Source organism: Cynocephalus volans, chromosome 10, assembly GCF_027409185.1.
Source record: "Cynocephalus volans isolate mCynVol1 chromosome 10, mCynVol1.pri, whole genome shotgun sequence".
Lineage (NCBI taxonomy): Eukaryota > Metazoa > Chordata > Mammalia > Dermoptera > Cynocephalidae > Cynocephalus > Cynocephalus volans.
In genome coordinates this window covers 26,864,314-26,884,558 of record NC_084469.1, presented here as the reverse complement: position 1 = coordinate 26,884,558, position 20,245 = coordinate 26,864,314, and the positions used below count along the sequence as shown (strand labels likewise).

Here is a 20,245-nt window from a genome sequence, read left to right as displayed (position 1 = left end):
CCATGTGCTGATGAGAAGAATGAATATTCTGAGGTTGTTGGGTGGAATGTTCTGTAGATATCTGCCAATTCCAATTGGTCTAGAGTCTTGTTTAGATCTTGTGTTTCTCTACTGATTCTTTGCCTAGATGATCTGTCTAATATTGACAGTGGAGTGTTCAGGTCCCCTGCTATTATGGTATTAGTGTCTATTTCCTTCTTTAGGTCTAATAGAGTTTGTTTTATAAATCTGGCTGCTCCAACATTGGGTGCGTACATATTTATGATTGTTATGTCTTCTTGATGGATCAGTCCTTTTATCATTAAGTAGTGTCCCTCATTGTCTCTTTTTATGGTTTTTAGTTTAAAGTCTATTTTGTCAGATATAAGAATAGCCACTCCAGCTCGTTTTTCTTTTCTGTTTGCATGGTAAATCTTTTTCCATCCTTTTACTCTTAGTCTGTGTGAATCTTTATGGGTGAGGTGGGTCTCTTGTAGGCAGCATATAGTTGGGTCCTGCTTTTTGATCCAGTCAGCCAGTCTGTGTCTTTTAATTGGGGAATTTAAGCCTTTAACATTAAGAGTTGTTATTGAAAGGTGTTGATTTATTCTTAGCATTTTATTGGTTGTTTGGTTGTCTTAGGTGTCTTTTGTTCCTTGCTTTCTGATTTACTGTTTGGTTTCTTTGTTTGTTGGTTCCTTAGATTGTAGATAGTGTTTTTGTTAGCTTGTTTTCTCTTCATGAATGCCATTTTTATTGTACTAGCGGGTTTAGATTTTTCTTAGGTTTTTATGGCAGTGGTAGTTATTTTTCAGGAACCAAACCCAGTACTCCCTTGAGGATTTCTTGTAAGGGTGGTCTTGTGGTAGTGAACTCCCGCAGTTTTTGTTTGTCTGAGAAATATACTATTTGCCCCTCATTTCGGAAGGATAGCCTTGCAGGGTAGAGTATTCTTGGCTGGCAATCTTTGTCTTTTAGTATTTTGAAAATATCATCCCATTCCTTTCTAGCTTTTAGGGTTTGTGATGAGAAGTCTGATGTTAACCTGATTGGGGCTCCCTTATAGGTGATTTGACGCTTCTCTCTTGCAGCTTTTAAGATTCTCTCTTTGTCTCTGAGTTTTGCCAATTTGACTATGACATGTCTTGGAGAAGGCCTTTTTGGGTTGAATACGTTTGGAGATCGTTGAGCTTCCTGGATCTGAAGATCTGTGATTTTTCCTATACCTGGGAAGTTTTCTGCCACTATTTTGTTGAATATGTTTTCAATGGAATCTCCATTTTCCTCCCCTTCTGGAATACCCATGACTCGGATATTTGAGCGCTTGAGGTTGTCTGATATCTCTCTCAGATTTTCTTCCATGTCCTTGATTCTTTTTTCTTTCTTTTTGTCTGCTTGTGTTATTTCAAACAGCCCATCTTCAAGTTCAGAGGTTCTCTCTTCAACTTCGACAAGCCTGCTGGTTAAACTCTCCGTTGTGTTTTTTATTTCGCTGAATAACTTCTTCAGTTCAGCAAGTTCTGCTACATTTTTTTTCAGGACATTGATTTCCTTGTATATTTCCTCTTTCAGATCCTGTATACTTTTCCTCATTTCATCATGATGTCTAGCTGAGTTTTCTTGTATCTCATTCAGTTTCCTTAGAATTATCACTCGAAATTCCTTATCAGTTATTTCAAGGGCTTCTTGTTCTATAGGATCTAGAGTATGAGATTTATTAACTTTTGGTGGTGTACTTTCTTGATTTTTTGTATTTCTGGTGTCTTTTTTTTGGTGTTTATTCATTGTGGCAGGGGGTTTCACAGTCCACCGGTTTAAGACTAATGACTAACTAGGATGTTGCTGTGGTTGCCAATTTGGTATGGCTCCCGCCGTGACTGCTCAGTTGGCCTCTAGTGTCTTGTGTGTGTGGTTGCCTCGGGTCTTGGGCTTCTCCGGGGATCCACCTTTCTGGTCAGCTTGTACTCTGCTGGGCTGGTGGATCACGTACCACAGGGTGTGTGATCTCTGTTGAGCTTTCACTTTCTGTACAGGACTTCTCCCCGTTCAGTGTGCTCTGGCCCAGGCTGTTAGATCGTGCAGTGGCGACCCCACCGGGTGTGTGGTTTCTGTCGAGTCTCCGCCTCCCTGGCCGCACGTCTCCCCCCTCTGTGCGCACTGTGCTGGGCTGGGGTGTGTCTTCTGCACCCCTCGTCTATCAGCTGGGCCTTCAAGACCCTGCTCAGCACCGCCTCGCCCAGGAAGTCTACCAGGTTTCTGCTAGGCACAGACGACCAGTCTCTCTGGGTGCCTTTGTAGCACTGTGTAGATCTTTCTCGGGTCTTGTTCACCTTTGTATCCCCCCGGTATAAACCGAATCTAGTGCCCGCCTGCAGCCTGCTCTCCGGCAGGTTCAAGCAGACCTGGGAACTCTCCTACCACACTATTCCCAACCAGAAATTCGTTAGGCTTTTTTCCAAACTGGTGGTCGCAGAGATGGTATCTGCCTCCCAGTAACAGGAAGTTTACCGGGGCCGGAGTCCAGGGTGTGGTGGAGTGACAGTCGGCCCGCCCGTACTTCCTAGCCCTCCCAAAACTGGTCGGGACGCCCCACACCCCCAGCCCTGCCAGAGAACCGTGGAGGGAGTGGGAGAGGAGGTCGGCCCGCAGGGTCCGGAAAGCCCCGCGCCAGGCCAAGCAAGTGGGAGGGCTCAGTGATGGCCGAGCAGGGCGGAGCTGCCCGCACCTGGGAAAATGGAGGCAGCACCTGGGCAATGAGTGGCCTGGTGGTGCAGGTGGGGAGCCGCGTGGGCATCCACCCCCCGAACAGAGCTTTGCCAGGGATCACTCACAGTGCTGTGCCAGGTCGGGCGCTCGCTCTGTCTCTGGTTTGTTGCCTTCCGTGTTCTCGGCGCTGCCGCCTCGGGCTGTTCAGTCGCGGCGCCGCTCGGGCGCTCCCAGGAGTCTTCTTTAATGCCGGCCTGAAACCTCGAATCCTGGATAGGGCAGCTGGCCGCCTTCAGTGCGGCCCCAGCCTCCGGGATCCTGGCTGCATCCACAGCAGCCCTGGCGCCGTTTTCCCTGTTTCAAGACTCGCTTTTGCAGCTAAGAATCAGTTCTTTTCCTGCTCCACACTTCAAAGCTGTTGCCTGTAAATGAGGCAGCCTCTCCTGCCGGGGGCAAAGTGGCGTTGAGCCCCCACGACCGGCCAGCAGCAGCAGTCCTCCCTTAAGAGATGGCCAGAGAAAGGTCCACAAGTTTCCCGGCTGCCTGAGGCCCAGTGGCCACCTTTTCCACCTCAGCTACTCCGCGCCAGCCGCCGCAGCCGCCGCCATCTTGAAACCTCCCTGTCACACTTTCTGTACTCTGTTTTTCTCCACATCACTTACCACCATCTGATATCTAAAGTGGCAGCCACTGCTTAGCTCTGGCCAGTTGGTGCTAGATGGACATATGTGTTCAGACTTTCTGATTTTTTTCAAGAGAAGCTAGAAATTCTGATTTTTAAGTACAATTAGTTGTCAGTGTATTTATGTTTCAAAGCACCATGAAAGGCAAACAATTTGTCTAGTTTAAGGGCAGTGGATAAGGTAGAGCAGGATTGCTGACAAAGAATACAGAACTGGGATATTCAGAGAGGTACCAGGTAGACTCAGTCTTAGAAGCTTAGTGGTGGGGAGAGTCTCAAAAAGGAGGAAGTGATTTGCTAGTGAACATCAGATGTTAAGTGAGGGGCAGAAATTTCTGTTAAGCTAAAAACAGAATGTCTTTGTCCTTTGGATCTATCACTTGGGAAATCACTGGCAAACTTAGAGTGGGGAGGAATTTCAGAAGAGTGGCAGGATGGCAGTGGGTAGAAAAAAATGACTGGCAAGGGAAGAAAATGGGGATAGCAAGTATAGACTTCCTTTTAAAGAATTTCAATAATAAAGAGAACTTTAAAGGGAACACAAGATCAAGTAAAATTCTGGGATTTTTTGTTTTGCTTTGTTTTAAGGTTGTAAGAGACCAGACTTGAACATGTTTCCAGGTTGAGGAGAAGCAATCACTAGAGAGATAAAACACAGAGATGAGAGAATGGTGTCAGGACACAGGTGACAGGGTTAACTTTTAACCGGAAGAGGAAATGCAAGCTAGGCTTTCCCATCTGCAGGGACACAGGAACCCTATTTCCCTCGTGGAAAAGGGTTCCAGGTATGGCTTGTGCTCTAATATTGCCAATTGAATGTTTGGCTATGTGTGGTAGAGGTGGAGAATGACTAATTACAAAGAATGGTATGATATTTGGGTTTGTAATTTCACTATATGAGTAATAGAATGTCTTAAGATTGTAGTAGGAATCAGGGTGAAAGGAGAGATTGAATAAGATGATAAGGGTTGACAAGGATGTCAGAAGGTGACAATGACAAAGAATAGATGACCTGGGCCTCAGAAGAGGCTTTGCCAAGGGTGAAAGGGAAATGGTCTAAAAGCAGGGTTTGACATTTTGGCCAAATGCTTGAAAGCCTCACTTGCATTCCTTCTGCAGGTGTGTTTTAAATACCTGGGAAGGCATTTGTTGAATCATGCAAATAAAATGATTTTTCAAATGCTGGACAGTTTTTCTGAGTTAATCTTTTATTTTGTTTATTTCTACCAACTATTTTAAATTTGGTACCAAGTAATGTGGTCATATCTCTCAGTAACCAATAGTTACAGCATTTTAAATACTGGGAAAAAACTGTTCAGGTCATTTACTTTTGGGTCCAGGAAGCTTTTAACTTTTTCTTCTTTGAAAGAAAAGTGTTTAAATCTAGAGTTTAGTGCCACTGGACTGAGAAGCTTGGTTAATTCAGCCTGTAAGGGAAATGGGCTCCCTTGAGAATCAGGTGATTTCTCCTCTCCTTTGAGAGGCACATTCTTAAAAACAAAACTCCCCACCACTGTCAGTCATAAGGAGAACTGGGAGAAGTTGCTTGAGACCAACTCCTTTCATGGGCACCTAGGTTTATTTTTGTTGTTGCTGCTGCTGTTGTTTGGAATGGGGTATTTATTTTTAAATAGCTGCTGAAGACAAGACTGAGGCTAAGACTTAACTAGAGTGGCTGCAAAAGGAGAGAGACTAGAAGGCAGCAGTGGTGTGGGAAGGTCTGGTCTCTGAGTCTTAGCTCAAACTCAAGTGTTTTGTGGCCAGACTACCTGGTGGTCCAGGAGTGGTGGCTACCTGAAGGAACATGTGTGGAGGGGAGAGAGTGCTCTTTTTAAAGATACTCAGAAATTAAAGTATTTTAGATCTGTGCTGGTCTCACAAAATGTGTCGAATTAGGCCCACCTGCCACAATTTGGAGCCCTGCCCTAGACCCTCTCTAAAGGCCCTCCAGCTCTGATCTTTCATTATTTAGTATGCTTTAAATCCCTGAAAGGAGGTCAAGTGGCTTTGTGGCCAGACAGCATCTGGAAGAAATGCTGTTGGTATAAGAGAAAACTGAAGAGGAACCAAGGACTGGGCAGGCATCCACTTCCTTTCCCAAGTAGGCTTTCTTACCTGCCTTTGGAGGCCCTGTGGTCTTCCTAACTTTTTGTTTCAACACCTAGTTTTGGTGTTTGTTTTTTTTTTTAAGCAAAGTTTGATATCCAAGGAGCTTACTAAAGGAAAAAGAAGCAGCTTTAAGAGACAGCATGAAAGTATTTGCCACGTGGGAATATGTCTAAATCTTTCCCCACTCAGACCTGAACTTTGTCTTCAGGATGCCATGAAAAATAGAACAAACATCACATCAGGCTTTGCAGTGAAATCCTGCCTTTGTTCTCTTTAGATGAACTGACCAGATGTGTTTTTAACTGCTGGTTGCTTTAGACTATTAAGTCAGCTATATGTCCTCTTGTAACATCCAACATAGGATAAAGGGTTAAAGAGCCGTCCTGCGTGCTCTACTGCTAACTAGTTGTATGACTTGGGGCAAGTAATTAAATTCTCTGGGTTCAGTTGATGCATTGGATTCTCTGTTGCAAGCTCAGAAATGAATTTTAACTATCTTAAGCAAAATATTTGTAAGGAGGATGTCAGAGCTCACCTAATGGATGGAAGGCTAGGGGACCAGGCTTAAAGAACAGGCCAGAGATAGGGGCATTCAAGGAAGGCCAGGTAGCAGGAACAGATTGGTCCATACCTTGCCATTCTCCCCGTGGTAAATGAGATTTGTACTCCACCATCCCTACTCCTTTGGGTTACTTACCTAAGATTCAGAGTCCCAGGGGAAAGTTTCAACTGGCCAGACCTAAGCCACATTCCAGCTTCCTACAAAGCCCCTCCCAGTTCCACAGGTGGAGTCCACCAAGACCAAATTTGGGCAGATTCTTCAAAAGGAGACTAGGGTGGTATTAGAAAAGAGAAATCTATTGCTGGACAGCCAAAAACAAGCATATGTCAAATCAGATGTGCCCATCTGTAAAAATTGGAAGGTTGAATTGTATGACGAATGGTAAAATTATTGACCCTAAATTATGTTTCTATCAAACATTTCTAAGATACACATGGTTGAGGCAAAAATGGAATAACAAGATCTTATCAGTAAATGAACATTCAAAATGAACAGAACAAAAGGAATTTTCTATGTTTGGGGGGGGGTTGCCTCCCACTTATGGTCTATAGGGAAAAGACCAGGAAGGTTAGTCCTGATTGGAATTTGACTTTCAGCCTTGAACAAATAGACCACCACCCCACCCCACCCCCGCTTCATTATAGAAAAGTAGGAAAGGGAAAAAACAAATAGCTGCCTCTGAGTTTACTTGTACTGGGCATTGTGCAACAGAGTTTAAGCAGATTAGCTAAAACTAAAATGGTCTGATGGTCGTAGTTAATGAGTAAAAACTAGAATCCTAAGCTCTTCTCTGCTTTGCCAGTAATTGGTCTACTAATATGCCCCAGCCTCTGCTTGTCTGCTGATAAGGAGAGAAATAATCCTGCTGGTTGCATTCGTAAGCTTGTTTTCTGGGAGTTAATGCCCTGGGGGAAAGGGTTCCAGGTATGGCTGCCATTCTAATATTGTCAATTGACTGACCATGTGTGGTGAAGGTGGGGGTGAAGAATGTCTAATTACAGAGAACAGCATGAAATTTGGGTTTGGATTTTCTCACATTGTAATCTAAATTCCTTCAGGATTACGGAATCAAACTTTTCTCACTATCTCCAAGGTGTGCTTTTGACTTTTGCAGTCACGTTTCATACATCAAGGCACAATGACTTTTCCCCTCCTCTTTTTTGGATTTAGCCAGATTTTTTTCAGTAGGCAATAGTATTGACAGTTCTGTAGTCCCTTGGCCTGTGGTCTGATATTTGAAACTTTTTATTATGAAATTCCCTTTCTGTGTGATATGGTCACACTCAGTGGGAACATGAACTTTTTTCCACCTAATGAGATTGACAAAAGCTGCCCTAGCAACTTGAATCTGAAAATTAACTAAGCAGGGAAATCTTATCAGGAGAAGGGAGAGTGTTGAGAGGGTATTTGAAAGTTTCCCCTGGATGAATATTCTTCTAGACAAAAATACAGCATTTCAGATTATATCTATTTTAATTTAACACAAATGCCAGCCAACTCACCTTGTGTAATAATATTGCATGCAGTCAATATTACACAATAATTTACCTATAAACTTTGGCTTCAGGCAAAAATATCATATAAACTCAAGAGCTGGCCATTACAAACATTATATACATGACAGTCTTCTTTCTTCATTTTAATTTTTGAAATAAAATTATTACATCTACTTTCTGCAACTTGATTTCTCATAGTAAATGACCCATTTCTTCATGCATGTGTTACATGGAAAACAGTTGAATTTCTGTCCAGTTGACATTCAGCAATTTGGCCAGGTGTGTTGTTGCTTTGTTTTGCTACTTTGACCTTCCTGCTGGTCATGGATGATCACCCCGGCCACATTCCTCCAAGATTATTCCAACCTCAGAACAGTTAAGTATTTTCTTCCCTTAGTTGACCTTTTCTTTTCCTCTACACTTTGCCTGAGAAGAAACTGCCAGTTAATAAATGTTGTGCTATGGGAGGTGATTTTGATCAGAAGGTATTGGCACAGAGTGCTTCCCCAAATATATTTAAAGAGTGCTCTTTCCTCTGTTTTTAAGACTGAAATGCTACTGTCATTCCCAGTGTTCTTTTCTCTACTGTCCAGTCCAACTGGATTCATCTCTCAGCCAGATGTTTTTCATTCCCCTCAGTACGGGTAGTAGGGGAGATGAGAAGAGTTGAGATCTGGATGGATTTCAGTCCTTTTTTTCCTCACTCCTGTACTCTACTTTGTATATTCTGTACTATAAGAAAAGCTCTGTAGGGAAGACATTGTATTTCATCTGCCATAAACTATATCATAAAACTAGAGCAACAAAGTAGAGTGATTCAGAGCGTGAGCTTTCAGTCAGATCTTGATTTGAATCCTTGCTCTGAGGCTTACTTATCTTATTTCTTCCTCAGTACAGGGGTTCTTAAGTCCTTTGGGGTTTGTATTTAATTTATACATCTATAATCACATGCAGGTGGCTCCGCAGAGTTTACTGGAGAAGTCCTGTTTCTGGGCCAGACTCCAAACAACTAGTCAATTCAGAAAATGTGAACAAGTTTTCACCTGCCTTTCTAAAGAACAGATTTTTAATTAGAGATCAATTCTATGTCAGTTGAATTCTCAGGCAGCTGTTTCAGAAGACTGATATTACGTAAATAAATCTCTTACTAATCTGGTAGGATATATTAAGCTATTAAAGTACATGTGATTAAAATTTACGTATAATTTTCTTCATTTTCTTCATATGCAAAAAAACATTTAATTTTCAAGTTGAATTTGATCCACCTGAACTCTGGTGGTTGTGAATTTTGTTTTTGCTTCCATGCCACCATGCTGTCATACCATCTTTGATAGCATTTATAGAGCTTTTAATTTTTTTCAGTGATGATAAGGGATTTTTGTAATCAGCCACATACTCATTCCTAGTCCCATTGTGAACAACAGTATGTTACTGTTAACTCAGTATGTCATTGATAACTGAAGGGTTATAATCTGGGGCCACAGAAAAAAAGAGGATTAATTGTAACATCTAGAGTGTGTCTGCTGTTACTTTCTGGCAGCTTATATCACACCTAGTAGCAGTCTCCTGGCCTTGCTGAGTCTGCTGTGCATTTTGTTCTATCAGAAAAGTTCATTGAGATTTATGTAAATGATTCACATAGAAAGCCCTCTTTTCCCTTATATCATATGTAAGTTTGACTCTGGGTCTTTCTCTTATAATCAAGTATTTTTGAAGTCCTGGAAGCTTTGAATTAACCACAGTTCTTTGTCTACCTCCCCAAACCTCACCCTGTGAAAGCACTACATGTATTTTAAAGAACACATTTAGATATGTTTTAAAGCAAAAATGCACTTAGATATGCTTTCAAGCATAAGCAACAAATGTATCTAAGAACAATCTTACAGAACTTCAAAAACCAGGAAGTTAGTTTCTTAAGTTAGTGTTTGTCAGAGAGGAACTACCTCTATATCACAAAAAGAATGACTGAAGTATGCTCAGTTGTTTTAAGCCCTCAACAAATACACATCTTTTGTAGATGTAGAGAACTGCTGTTTACTGGAAACCAAAGTGCCCAAAGCTGTTACTTTGCCTGATGAATAGGTAGAATATTTAGGCTTTATTTTAAAAATATTTTCATTTAGTAAAGCAGATGGTTGCTGTGTTGGCAGAAGTGTGAATTTCATTTCCTGTCTGTTGTGTACCCTACTCATCCTGTCACTCAGACATTTTGTTTTAGGTTGTTCCGGTAATGTGAGTGAAACAGAGTAACCCACAGCAGGGTGGCATGCGCACACCATGGGTGTAACAAGAGACAAGTGTTGTGCAACAGACCACAAGAGAGCAATGCTTTATATAAAGATGAAAACAAAACAAAATCGAGGCAGCCCCTCCCTGCCAGCATGCAAAGTTTTAAAGTGGCATCTGTGGATTTTTATGTTTTGTTTTTAAGAAGACATGTTCCAATCTATATGGCAAGTTACCTCAAAGATTTTATCAGCTTCGTGCCACTTTATTAAAGGATAAAACTGAGTCAACGACTGACAGCACTATAGAGGTGATTTAATTTTTTTTGCCAACTAATTTATCATCAAACATTTTTACTACAGTCCATTATTCTGCCGCATATACTGAGTTCTTTCACTATAATTTTTTACATGTGAGGCTTGTCCTAAATTACAGTTCTTGCTGCAGTGATGGGACGCACATAACAGTGTAGCAAAAACCCAAGGATGAATTCATTCATTCACCGCATATCTTTTGAGCACCTAATATGTGCCTGGCACTATTTCCAGTTCTGAGGATACAGTGATAAGCAAAATGATGTCCCTGCCCTTGTGGAGCTTGCATTCTATTATAGGGAGATGGCTGTAATCTAGTATACAAGGAAGAAGTATAGTTTTAATTTATCATAAATATCCTGAAGGAAACAAAACAGAAAAGGATAGATTAGAGTATGATTGGGATTGGGGGAGGGGCAGTGATACTGGAGCTGAGACTTAAATAGTGACAGACCAGGAGAAAAATGTTCCAAGTAGAGAACAAAAAGCACAAAGGGGGGGGGGGGGGCTGAAATACTGAAGAAACAGGAAGGACAGTTTGACTAGATCATAGTAAGCAAAAGGGGAGGTGGTATAAGATCAGAGAAGTAGCTTGCTACAAGATGTTACAGGGCCTTGAAGACCAAGCCAAAGACTGGCTTTTCATTTATACAGACAAAGGGAAACCTTTGTCGGGTTTTAAACAGGGAAGTGACATTATATGATCTATATATATTTTAAATCACTCTGGTTGCTCTTTGGAGAGTGGATAATAGGAGAGCAGAAGTGGTTGTGGACAGACCTGTTAAGAGGCTTTTTGCTGATATAATGTCTGAGATTTGTTTCACTTTAGGGGCAAGGTGAAAGGGGGTAAGGATATAGAAGCAGCAAAACTGACCATGAATTAAAGATGGAATGTGATGAGAACATGGGGGTTCATTATATTATTCCCTCTACTTTTGTATATGTTTGAAATTTTCTGTAATGAAAGACTTTTTAAAAAGTTTTTTTTAACAGTGGTCCAATTGAGAAATGATGGTGCCAGGGACCAGATTGATAGTGGTAATGGAGATAAGTGGGCAGATTCAAAATATATGTGAAAGTAAACCTCATAGGGCTTGCTGATGGATTAGATGTGTAATGTAGGAGGGAAAGAGAGAAACCAAGAGCAACTATTTTGTATTTTTACCAGACAACTAGGTGGATGAGACCAGGGATCAGTTTGTGGGGAACTCAAGAGTTTAGTTTTGACCATGTAAATTTAAGATACTGGTTAGATTTCCAAGTGGAAATATTGAGTAGGCATTGTCATTTACAATACGTTAACTAACCCTGAATAGCAGTACCATACTCACAAGCAAACTTGGAACTTTCCATTATGTGTTTCTAAACTTTGCCATTAGTGACTTAAAAGTTCTGTTCTTTTCAGATTCTGTGGGTGACATTGAAAGGCTTATTAGTCTGTTGATATGAAATAATTCAGATATATTTTCTGTTTTCTGTGTATATCTACTAGTAATTGTATTTTGAATAGCCTCTATCCTGAGCAGTAATTCTCCACCTATATTAAGTTACCACCCACATGAATGAATTAATGTTAACATAGAGGACAAACTCCAATGGGTTAAACACACTTCCTGTGCACTGCTCCTTTTCGATGTGTGTGGGGATGCAAGTTGGTGAGAGTAAAATTTTGAGCTAGCGCTTTAGTGTGGTGTGTGTATATTTTAAACATAAGTGTTTTTTGCAAACTTTAGATCTGTTATTAGTAACTTAGTATTGTAACATATTTTACATCTTATCATATCAGGACACTTTTGCAATACCATTATTGATAACCATAGATCAACTACTAATAACTAATATTTATTAAGGTCTTGTTACTTAAGCACAGCTTTAAGAAGCTGTATTTTCATTGACTCTTCAGACAATCTCGTTTTATTATCCCTGTTTTACAGATAAGGAAATTTAGGCCCAAAAAGGCTCACTCAGGAAGCAGCAGAGCCAGAATTCAGATGCAGACAGTGTGGTTTCAGAGCCTTCACTCTTAACTGCTACTATGTAATGTGTATAGAATATTGTAATTTTGTTCCAGAAAAATTGTCTAGAGTAATCAGGACTGTATGAATAACCAGAGTCTCTTGATTTTGTTTTTATTTCATCCCATGAAGTTTGGACTTTGTAATAGGGAAGAGGGAATAATCCTAAAGTGGGTCTCCATCCTACTCTTTGATTTCCTTCTTTAACTGATTTATTAATTTATTTTCTTTTGACTTATTTCTTGTAGCATCAGTGAGAGCTTTTTGACTGTCAAAGGTGCTGCCCTTTTTCTACCACGGGGAAATGGTTCGTCCACACCAAGAATCAGCCACAGACGCAACAAGCATGCAGGTAAAGCTGCATATACACTATATCTTACTTGATTACCTTGCCTTTTTCGTTCTAAAAGGCTGATTACCTCATCGCATTTCTCTAACATTTTTTTTAATAGTGAAAGAAAGCATTGTGCTGTGCTGTAATCACTTTTCTTTCACTCTCACAGGCCATTTTTCTAGCACTTGACAGAATGCCTTACACACATAGTAGATGTTCAATAAATTTTTGTTGGGATAATAATGAGAAGGTACAAAAATATTCTAGTGAAGTCATATGTGACTTCTCAGTTAAGGTTTTGATAGCTGAAAAATGTTCAGCTATTCTTTCATATCTTATGCAAAATCATTCCAACTAACCGAAGATTAAATTTCTTATTTCTCTCTGATCTCTAGTGGTAGTAGTAGGAGAATAATATAGAATATTACTAAGGTAAATAAAGAAAACTCACTGTCATTGCCATGATAACAGCATTATCATATCACATGTTAAAATACCAATTCTTAAATGCCAGAGTCTGCTTCTTGAATGTGTACACATTAAAAAGATTGGAAATTTGACCCAGAGGTCTTTTATAAGCAAGAAGTCATTGAATAACTGTTCACCTAGGAATGAGTGTAAGACTTTGGTTTTGAAATTTCCGCTAACAGTAGTATGTATTTGCATTATATTTCCTTATATTGGATTCCTCTAAAGTCAGGTACACCTGTGGTCATGAGGTTGTATGTCCTAGGGAGAGAGGTCTCCAGGTATAGGATATCCGCAGTTTGGAAGACAATCAGCCTCATACTTCTCTTCTACCAGCAAGCTTTATTTATGGCATTTTGGGGAAAAAAATAAGAGCCAACATGAGGACAATAATTCTGATCAGTACTATACAAAAAGGTGGTTGCTTATCATAAATGTGCAACTTTGATGAATTGTGACCTCTAAGAGTGGAAGAAATTGCAATTACTAGGAAGAGAAGAAAGAAACCTGCAAACCTTGAGTGTATAGGTCAAAGGTGAAAGCCAGAAATACTGGATTCCATTGAGCCAGTATTGACTTTAGCTATAGTCAAGATAATCTCAGCTATTTTAGTGGCTGCTCTACTTATTGTTTGGGCCTTCATCCAGTTGCAAATGTATCAGCCCAGAATTATAATCCATTTTGTTGAAACTTATTCCCACCAAAACTCTCCAGCAGTGGAAAGTTTTTTAAAGAGTAAGGGGGAAAAAAAAATGGCTTCTTTTGGAAATTAGCTTGAGTTACACTTTCTAAAACTTATCCCCTCAATGCCCACCCCTAGAGGTAGGGGGGAAGAAGGGGGAACATGTTCCAAAAATACTTGAATGCACAGAGGAAGTAGGCCCAGCCAAGCTTTGTATTTCTGTTTGGTGTGGATATTTATCACTTACAGATAAAGGAAGATAAATTATTGGTTAAATCCAGCTTGTCTAAGATGTTAGGCAAATTGCTCTGTATTGGTGTGTAATAATAAGTGGGGTCAGTAGCTTTTAAAGCTCCTGGCCCTGGCTGGCCTTTTTCTTTGGTCAAACTTCCACAGTTAACTGCCTCCCAGGTTTCTACTTGACGTTGTTCACTTAGCCTTCCCCATACTGAAAAAAAGCAGATTTAACACAAGCTGAATGGGCTTGATTTGTTATCTGGACCAGAATAGATGAAGCAGTGTCACTATAAACACAGCTCAGAAAATTCAGACCATCATATAAACTGAAGCTGCCTTGGCTAAGCTCACAGTAACTGAAAGATGATGGCAGAATTGAGAACAGATCAAGGGCTTACTGTGTCTAATTGTCCTTTCTTATGCATGTTTCTTGAACTGGTTAGAATTTTTTTTGTAGGTTTCATTTAAAATATCCGAATACTATTTTGCAATCAGAAAGTGATATGAGTGAATGTCTGCCAATAATTTAAAGGGAAACAATGAAGAATCTTTAAAAATCATACTGAAATCTGAAATTTAACTACTAGCAATGAAATATATAGGAAAATGCAGGGAAGAGATCTTAGTGTTATAGCGGTATATTGCCTTTATTAGTCTCTGCAAAGAACAGTTTCCCATTGGGAAATAATCCCCAGTTTGCTGTTGCAATACTTTTTATAGCTATCAGATCTGAGCTTCCACATACCCAACATACATTAGAAGCCTTACTGTAGGAGTAGGAATCCTGACTTCTGTCTGAACTTCAAATAAGTCAGCTGGATCTTTGGGCCAGTAGTGGTTGGAGTAGAGACTTTGGGCTACTATTTAGGGTTCTCTTCAGATTGTTTCTAATGATTGCACAGAGGAAACTTAGTTTTTAAAAAGCCTCAGCTCCTTAACTCAATTGTGACTTGTAAATCTAGTAACTTTTTATTGCTTATACCTAACACTTTGTGTCCCCACACTTGTTCTTTTATTTTTTAACAGCTTTATTGAGATATAATTCATATATTCTATAATTCAACCAATTTACCCATTTAAAGCAGACATTCATTGGTGTTAAGAGGTGTGCAATTATCATCACAATCTAATTTTAGAACATTTTCATCACCCCAGGAAGAAACCTGATACCCATTAGCAGTCATTCCCTTTTTCCCCTCATCCTTTCCCCCAGCCCTAAGCAACCGCCAATCTACTTTCTGTCTCTATAGATTTGCCTATTCTCGACATCCCATATAAATGGAATGATATAAATAGATTTTTGAGACCGATTTCTTTCACTTGGCATAATGTTTTCAAGGGTCATCCATGTTTTATGTGTATCAGTACTTCATTCCTTTTTATGACCAAATAATATTCCATTTTATGGATATACCACATTTTATTTATCCACGCATCAGGTGATGAACATTTGAGTTGTTCCCATTTTTTGGCTGTTATGAACAATGTTGTATGAACATTTGTGTGTAAGTTTTTGTGTGGACATATGTTTTCATTTGTCTTAGTTTTATGCCTAAAAACTTAGCTTATGTCTCCGGGTTTGAAGTATAGTAGAAGAATTCTGGCCAAACATAATGACACTATCCTTTTTAATTGTGAAAGCTGAAAAATTCTGCAATAATGGAATTGGTCATAAGCCAGCTGTGAAATGGGCGTGGGGGACAAGAAAACTATTTTGTAAGCAAAGGAAAAGGGGGGGGAAAGGAAAGGCTCTCAAACTTGTTGGCCTTTTAGACAAACACACCTGTTTGCCAATATACTTTTTTTCTTCTGCCTCTCTTCACTTCTTGTACCTACCAGTATTTCATCTCATAATTAACAGCAGTGAAGTTAACTGGAGGAAAATTATGTACATTGATTCCAAGACCAGTGTGAGAACAGGTTACACTGGTGTCCATGATTATGTGGCCATGTCAGTCACCTTAGACTCTTAGAAAGGGTTGGACCTGGGTAGGCAAGAATGAAGTTTTTTTGTTCTCAGGTTGTCATAATTTATGACAGCATGTCATCTAATTATCTCCTACTAGCCAAAGCCTCAGATTTCCTAGTACAGAATAGGGAATATGAGGAAATCTGTAATAGTTTAATACAAAGAAATTTTAACTTAGTTTTGTAAAATGTGTAAGAACAAGTGAGGATTCAAGTAATGGTTGGCCATTCAGGAGAATATATATCCCTTATATGATACATACTATATATACTGTTATTTTAATATCAACCTCTACTGTGGAAATTATTGTAAACTATTGACATTATTCTAGGGGGAATATAAAAATCTTCCTAAGTTAAGTGCAACTGAAGATTACAATTACAGAAATAGGAATGACAAAATGGTTAGCATTTTAAAACTTATAGATAATTCTTTTAACACTACACCACATCCTCCCATTTTCAAAATGCCCTCATCGCTACCTTCGGTAGGCCTGAAAGCACAGACAGTGCTTCCTCTGCTCAACAGATCTCACCATCATCAACATCCACCAAAGTGCAAAACTGAGACTAGTCTCAACTGCATCTTCAGTACACCAGATACAACTTTTAATGTAGTATAGACTAAAGGTGAGTATATAAAGATGCAGCCTACCATTCTTTCTTCCCAGTTGAAAGGAAGGCAAGAATCATATTACTGAATTTCTATGTCTAATTAGAGTTTTTTAGTAAATCAGAACTTTTTTTTTTTTTTTTTTACACAAAAGTCACTAGGGTGGAAGGAATCCTCTCTGTTGATATTAGAATGGAGAATGATTTTCCTTTGCTTTGTTCATTTCACCAGGCGATCTTCAACAGCATCTCCAAGCAATGTTCATATTACTCCGCCCAGAAGACAACATCAGGCTGGTAAGTTAGTGGTATTATCATAACTCTCTTCCTCAAAAGACTAAAATAGCCAACATTAAACAGTCATTTTTACATCCCAACACAGTGCTATAGGAACTATGTGGAATAGGAAAGAAGAATGGCATGCCCTTATCATCCAGGATCTTAGAATTTTATGGAGTGTATGTGGAGTGATGGAAAATATTTGATGGTTCAATACTGTGGGTAAGCACCAGTTTGTAAGTTAATGACCATAATAACAATTGAAGTTATTGTGAAACACAGAGCCGTGAAAAGGAGAGAAAACTTGGGGATTTGACCTAGTTGAGGAAGCTTTCATAGTGGAGCTTGAGCTGGATCTTGAAAGATGATGAGATTTGGATTGGCAGAAAGAAATTGTTCTAGATGAGGACATAATTTAAGGAAAAACACATATAGGGAGGGACTAGGATGGAGTGAAATGGCCAATGATCAATGCTAATCTTAGTCAGAAGACCTGGGTTTATGTCCATGCTAATCGTGTGGTGTTGGACAGGTGATTTTAGCCTGTCTATGCCTGTTTCTTCATCTCCTGACTACCTTCCACAGTTGAGAGGATCAAATGGACACGAAAACACATTAAAGAGTGTAAAATATTGCCTAAGTGGGAATTGCCTAATGGGAATTATTGTTACTATAAGGAAGATAGAGACCAGAAAACAAGGCAGGCAAATATGAATTTAATGCTCTAAACTTCAGGTCTCAAACAGGCAGCACATATGCCAGAAATACGTTTTGTTTGGACCACAGTGTGTGTTTGTTTGTTTGTGTTTTTTTAATATAAGCCAGAACTATAAATTTGGGTTATTTCATGTAAAAATTCAGACTTGGGGCTTCTCTTCAAAACTCAAACATTTCTGGCAGCACTGGAACTTGATTTTCACATGGCAGAACTTGGCTATACTGGGGTGGGAAGAGGTGCGATATGGGTTCTTAATTTATTATTCCCACATATCCTGTTTTCTCCTGTAAGCTAAAGTCAGGTATCACCATTTGCTATCACTCCTGCACTGTTCGTTTTCTTAGAGTACCACTTCTAATAAAAGTAGGAAAACAAAAATGGGATGAGCATGCTTCTTTGTGCAAATTGAAAAGAATTTCTACCTATTTACTATTCACGTGGCTTACTTCACTCTTTTACATTTCCTATGTGACTTTCTACATTTCTAACTAGAAGTAGTACCTCTCCCTCTTTGGTAAGCAGTTGTGAAATATTACAGGTTTTTGAGCCCAGAAATGACATGGGACAGCTTCAGTACTTAAGGAAGATTCCTTAGAGCTAATACAGAATAGAGAAGGAGGAGGAGGCCATTTTAAATCAGGGAAGCCCACTGGGTAGTTACTGTAATAATCCAGGTGTGTGGTAATGAGTCCTTCTAGGTTAGAATAGTTATTTGGAAATTGAGTGAGAGCCACAGACACATTAAGTTCTAATAGTTTATCTCTATTGTCTGTCCAGGAAAAGAGATTATGAGTAGGATACAAGTTTGACTGTGGAAAGTTTATGATCAGGCCTCTGAACTCTGTGGTAATCACTGATTCTTCATTCATTTAATTATTCTGTGTTTAAATTTTGTCATTCTCTTGAATGCTGCTTCTGTTGCCTTTACATGGCCTCTAATTTTTGTTGAGAAACTTACTTTGAAATTGAAAGGAGTCCTTTTATGATTATTTTATGTCCTAATCCAAAAGTAACATTAAACATTTATGTAACTCTTGTTTGTATTTCTTGATTTACTTCTTTCTTAAACAGTTCTTTAGAAGTGAACAAAGATGGGGGGATGCAGTTCTTATAAGCCTTAATATTCTAAAGCAATGATTCTCAAACTTTGGAGTACATCCGAATCACCTGAAGAGCTTTGTTAAACCGTCAATTGCTGGGCTCCATCCATGGAGTGCGATTGGTGGGAGGGAAGCAGTGATAATTTGTATGTTTAATGTTTCCAGGTGATGCTGATGCTGCCGGTCCAAGAATCACACTTTGAGTACAAATCCTAAAACCCATAACAACAGTCACTTGCACATACCAGATGCCCAATAGACATTTGCTGACAGCTTCCAAAAATCGAGTGGTTTGATAAAGCTAACATTCAGGTCTATCACCTCTCATTTTATCTTTTTCACATTGATAATCTTCTGGAGTTTGGTTTGAACCTCTAAATATTAAAATAACTTTAACCACATGAGACTTGGGAGAGCATGAAGGAAGCAGTTACAAAGGCAAAGTTGGCAATTAAATCTTCTCTTTTCCTACTGAAATACGCAGCTTCAGCTGCTTTACATTTATAAAATATAAATTCAGAAAATGTAACTGACGCCTCTGAATTAATTCAGAGTTCAGATGACAAGCTATTTTACAGTTGTTTTGAATTGTTACAAACACATAGTCATTATGTTTTAGATTATTGAGTGAGTCATCTTCAAGAAAATGAGTGAATGCATTGTATGACTTTGGACAAATTAGCACTTTCTAACTGAAAGGCGGATTTGTAGACTCAAAGCAAAGGCTTTTGTTTTGAGTTATATTTGGAATGCTAAAACTCTTATCTTGGGACTTGTGCATAAGGTTAAAGGTTTGATAGTCAACTGAAAGTCCAGCTTTTATTTTTTTAATAATCCAACAGCAAACCCAACCAAACCCCACATTTTGCTTTAGCATTGAAAATAGGACGAAAGCAATCTTTTCCTCCAGGGAAGCTCTGTATTCCAAATACAGGTATTAAGCATTTTAGGAAAACTATAGCTGGTAAAATAAAGGAAGTGGTTTTATAGTACTCCTGCACATTATCAAAGACCCATTTAATAAAAAAGTAGACTGAGAATTTAATAATTTTCAGGACATTTGAGTAATTTCAGTTAACGTTCGTAATGAGAGCTGAGGTGCTGATAAAGTACAAAGAGGTCTTTTTGAGTACTTTGCCTGAAAATTTAAGAAAATGTGAAGTGTATTGGTTTTTATAATATGTTGCTTTTTTTCCAAAATGAAAATGGGTTTAATTTTTCTAAGTATCAATATATTTTGTGGGGTTTTTTCCTAAATCAGACAATACAAAAAGGTATAAAGATGAAAATAAAAATCATTCTGTATCCTACACTCTGAGAAAACCTTTCTTAATAATTTGGATAAGTGTCCTTCCAGAGAGAGAGAGAGAGAGAGAGAGAGAGAGAGAGACAGAGAGAGTGTGTGTGTGTGTGTGTGTGTGTGTGTGTGTGTGTGTGTACGTGTACACATACAGATAGAGAAAGTATGTGTGAGAGAGAGCATTGGTTTTTTTTACAAAAATGACATAAAAACATAAATACTGTTTTGTAACCTGCTTTCTTCACAGTTTATCATGGCTCTTTCCATGTCAGTAGATAAACCATGGCTTTTAATGGCTATATAGGATATAATTGGTTTTTTTTTTTTTTTAATTTAAAAGATAGAAATGTCTATCATAGAGATAGATTTAAAAAAAAAAAAAAAAATCCAGAGACTCCCTCAATAGAGCTAATCTATTTCTTTTGAAGACAGTATTCTTTAGTTTATTAGTGTCA

The 20,245-nt window shown here is 39.0% G+C and overlaps 1 protein-coding gene across 5 annotated transcripts in view; it reads left to right on the top strand.

Annotated features, from left to right (window-relative positions):
• Positions 1-20,245, top strand: part of SSH2 (slingshot protein phosphatase 2) — a 265,214-nt gene that overhangs the window by 186,273 nt on the left and 58,696 nt on the right. For all 5 annotated transcript variants that reach the window (XM_063113271.1, XM_063113269.1, XM_063113274.1 and 2 more), the window contains 2 exons: positions 12,341-12,444; positions 16,626-16,690. In XM_063113271.1, the coding sequence (XP_062969341.1) occupies positions 12,341-12,444; positions 16,626-16,690 (169 nt within the window). The remainder of the gene's footprint in view (positions 1-12,340; positions 12,445-16,625; positions 16,691-20,245) is intronic.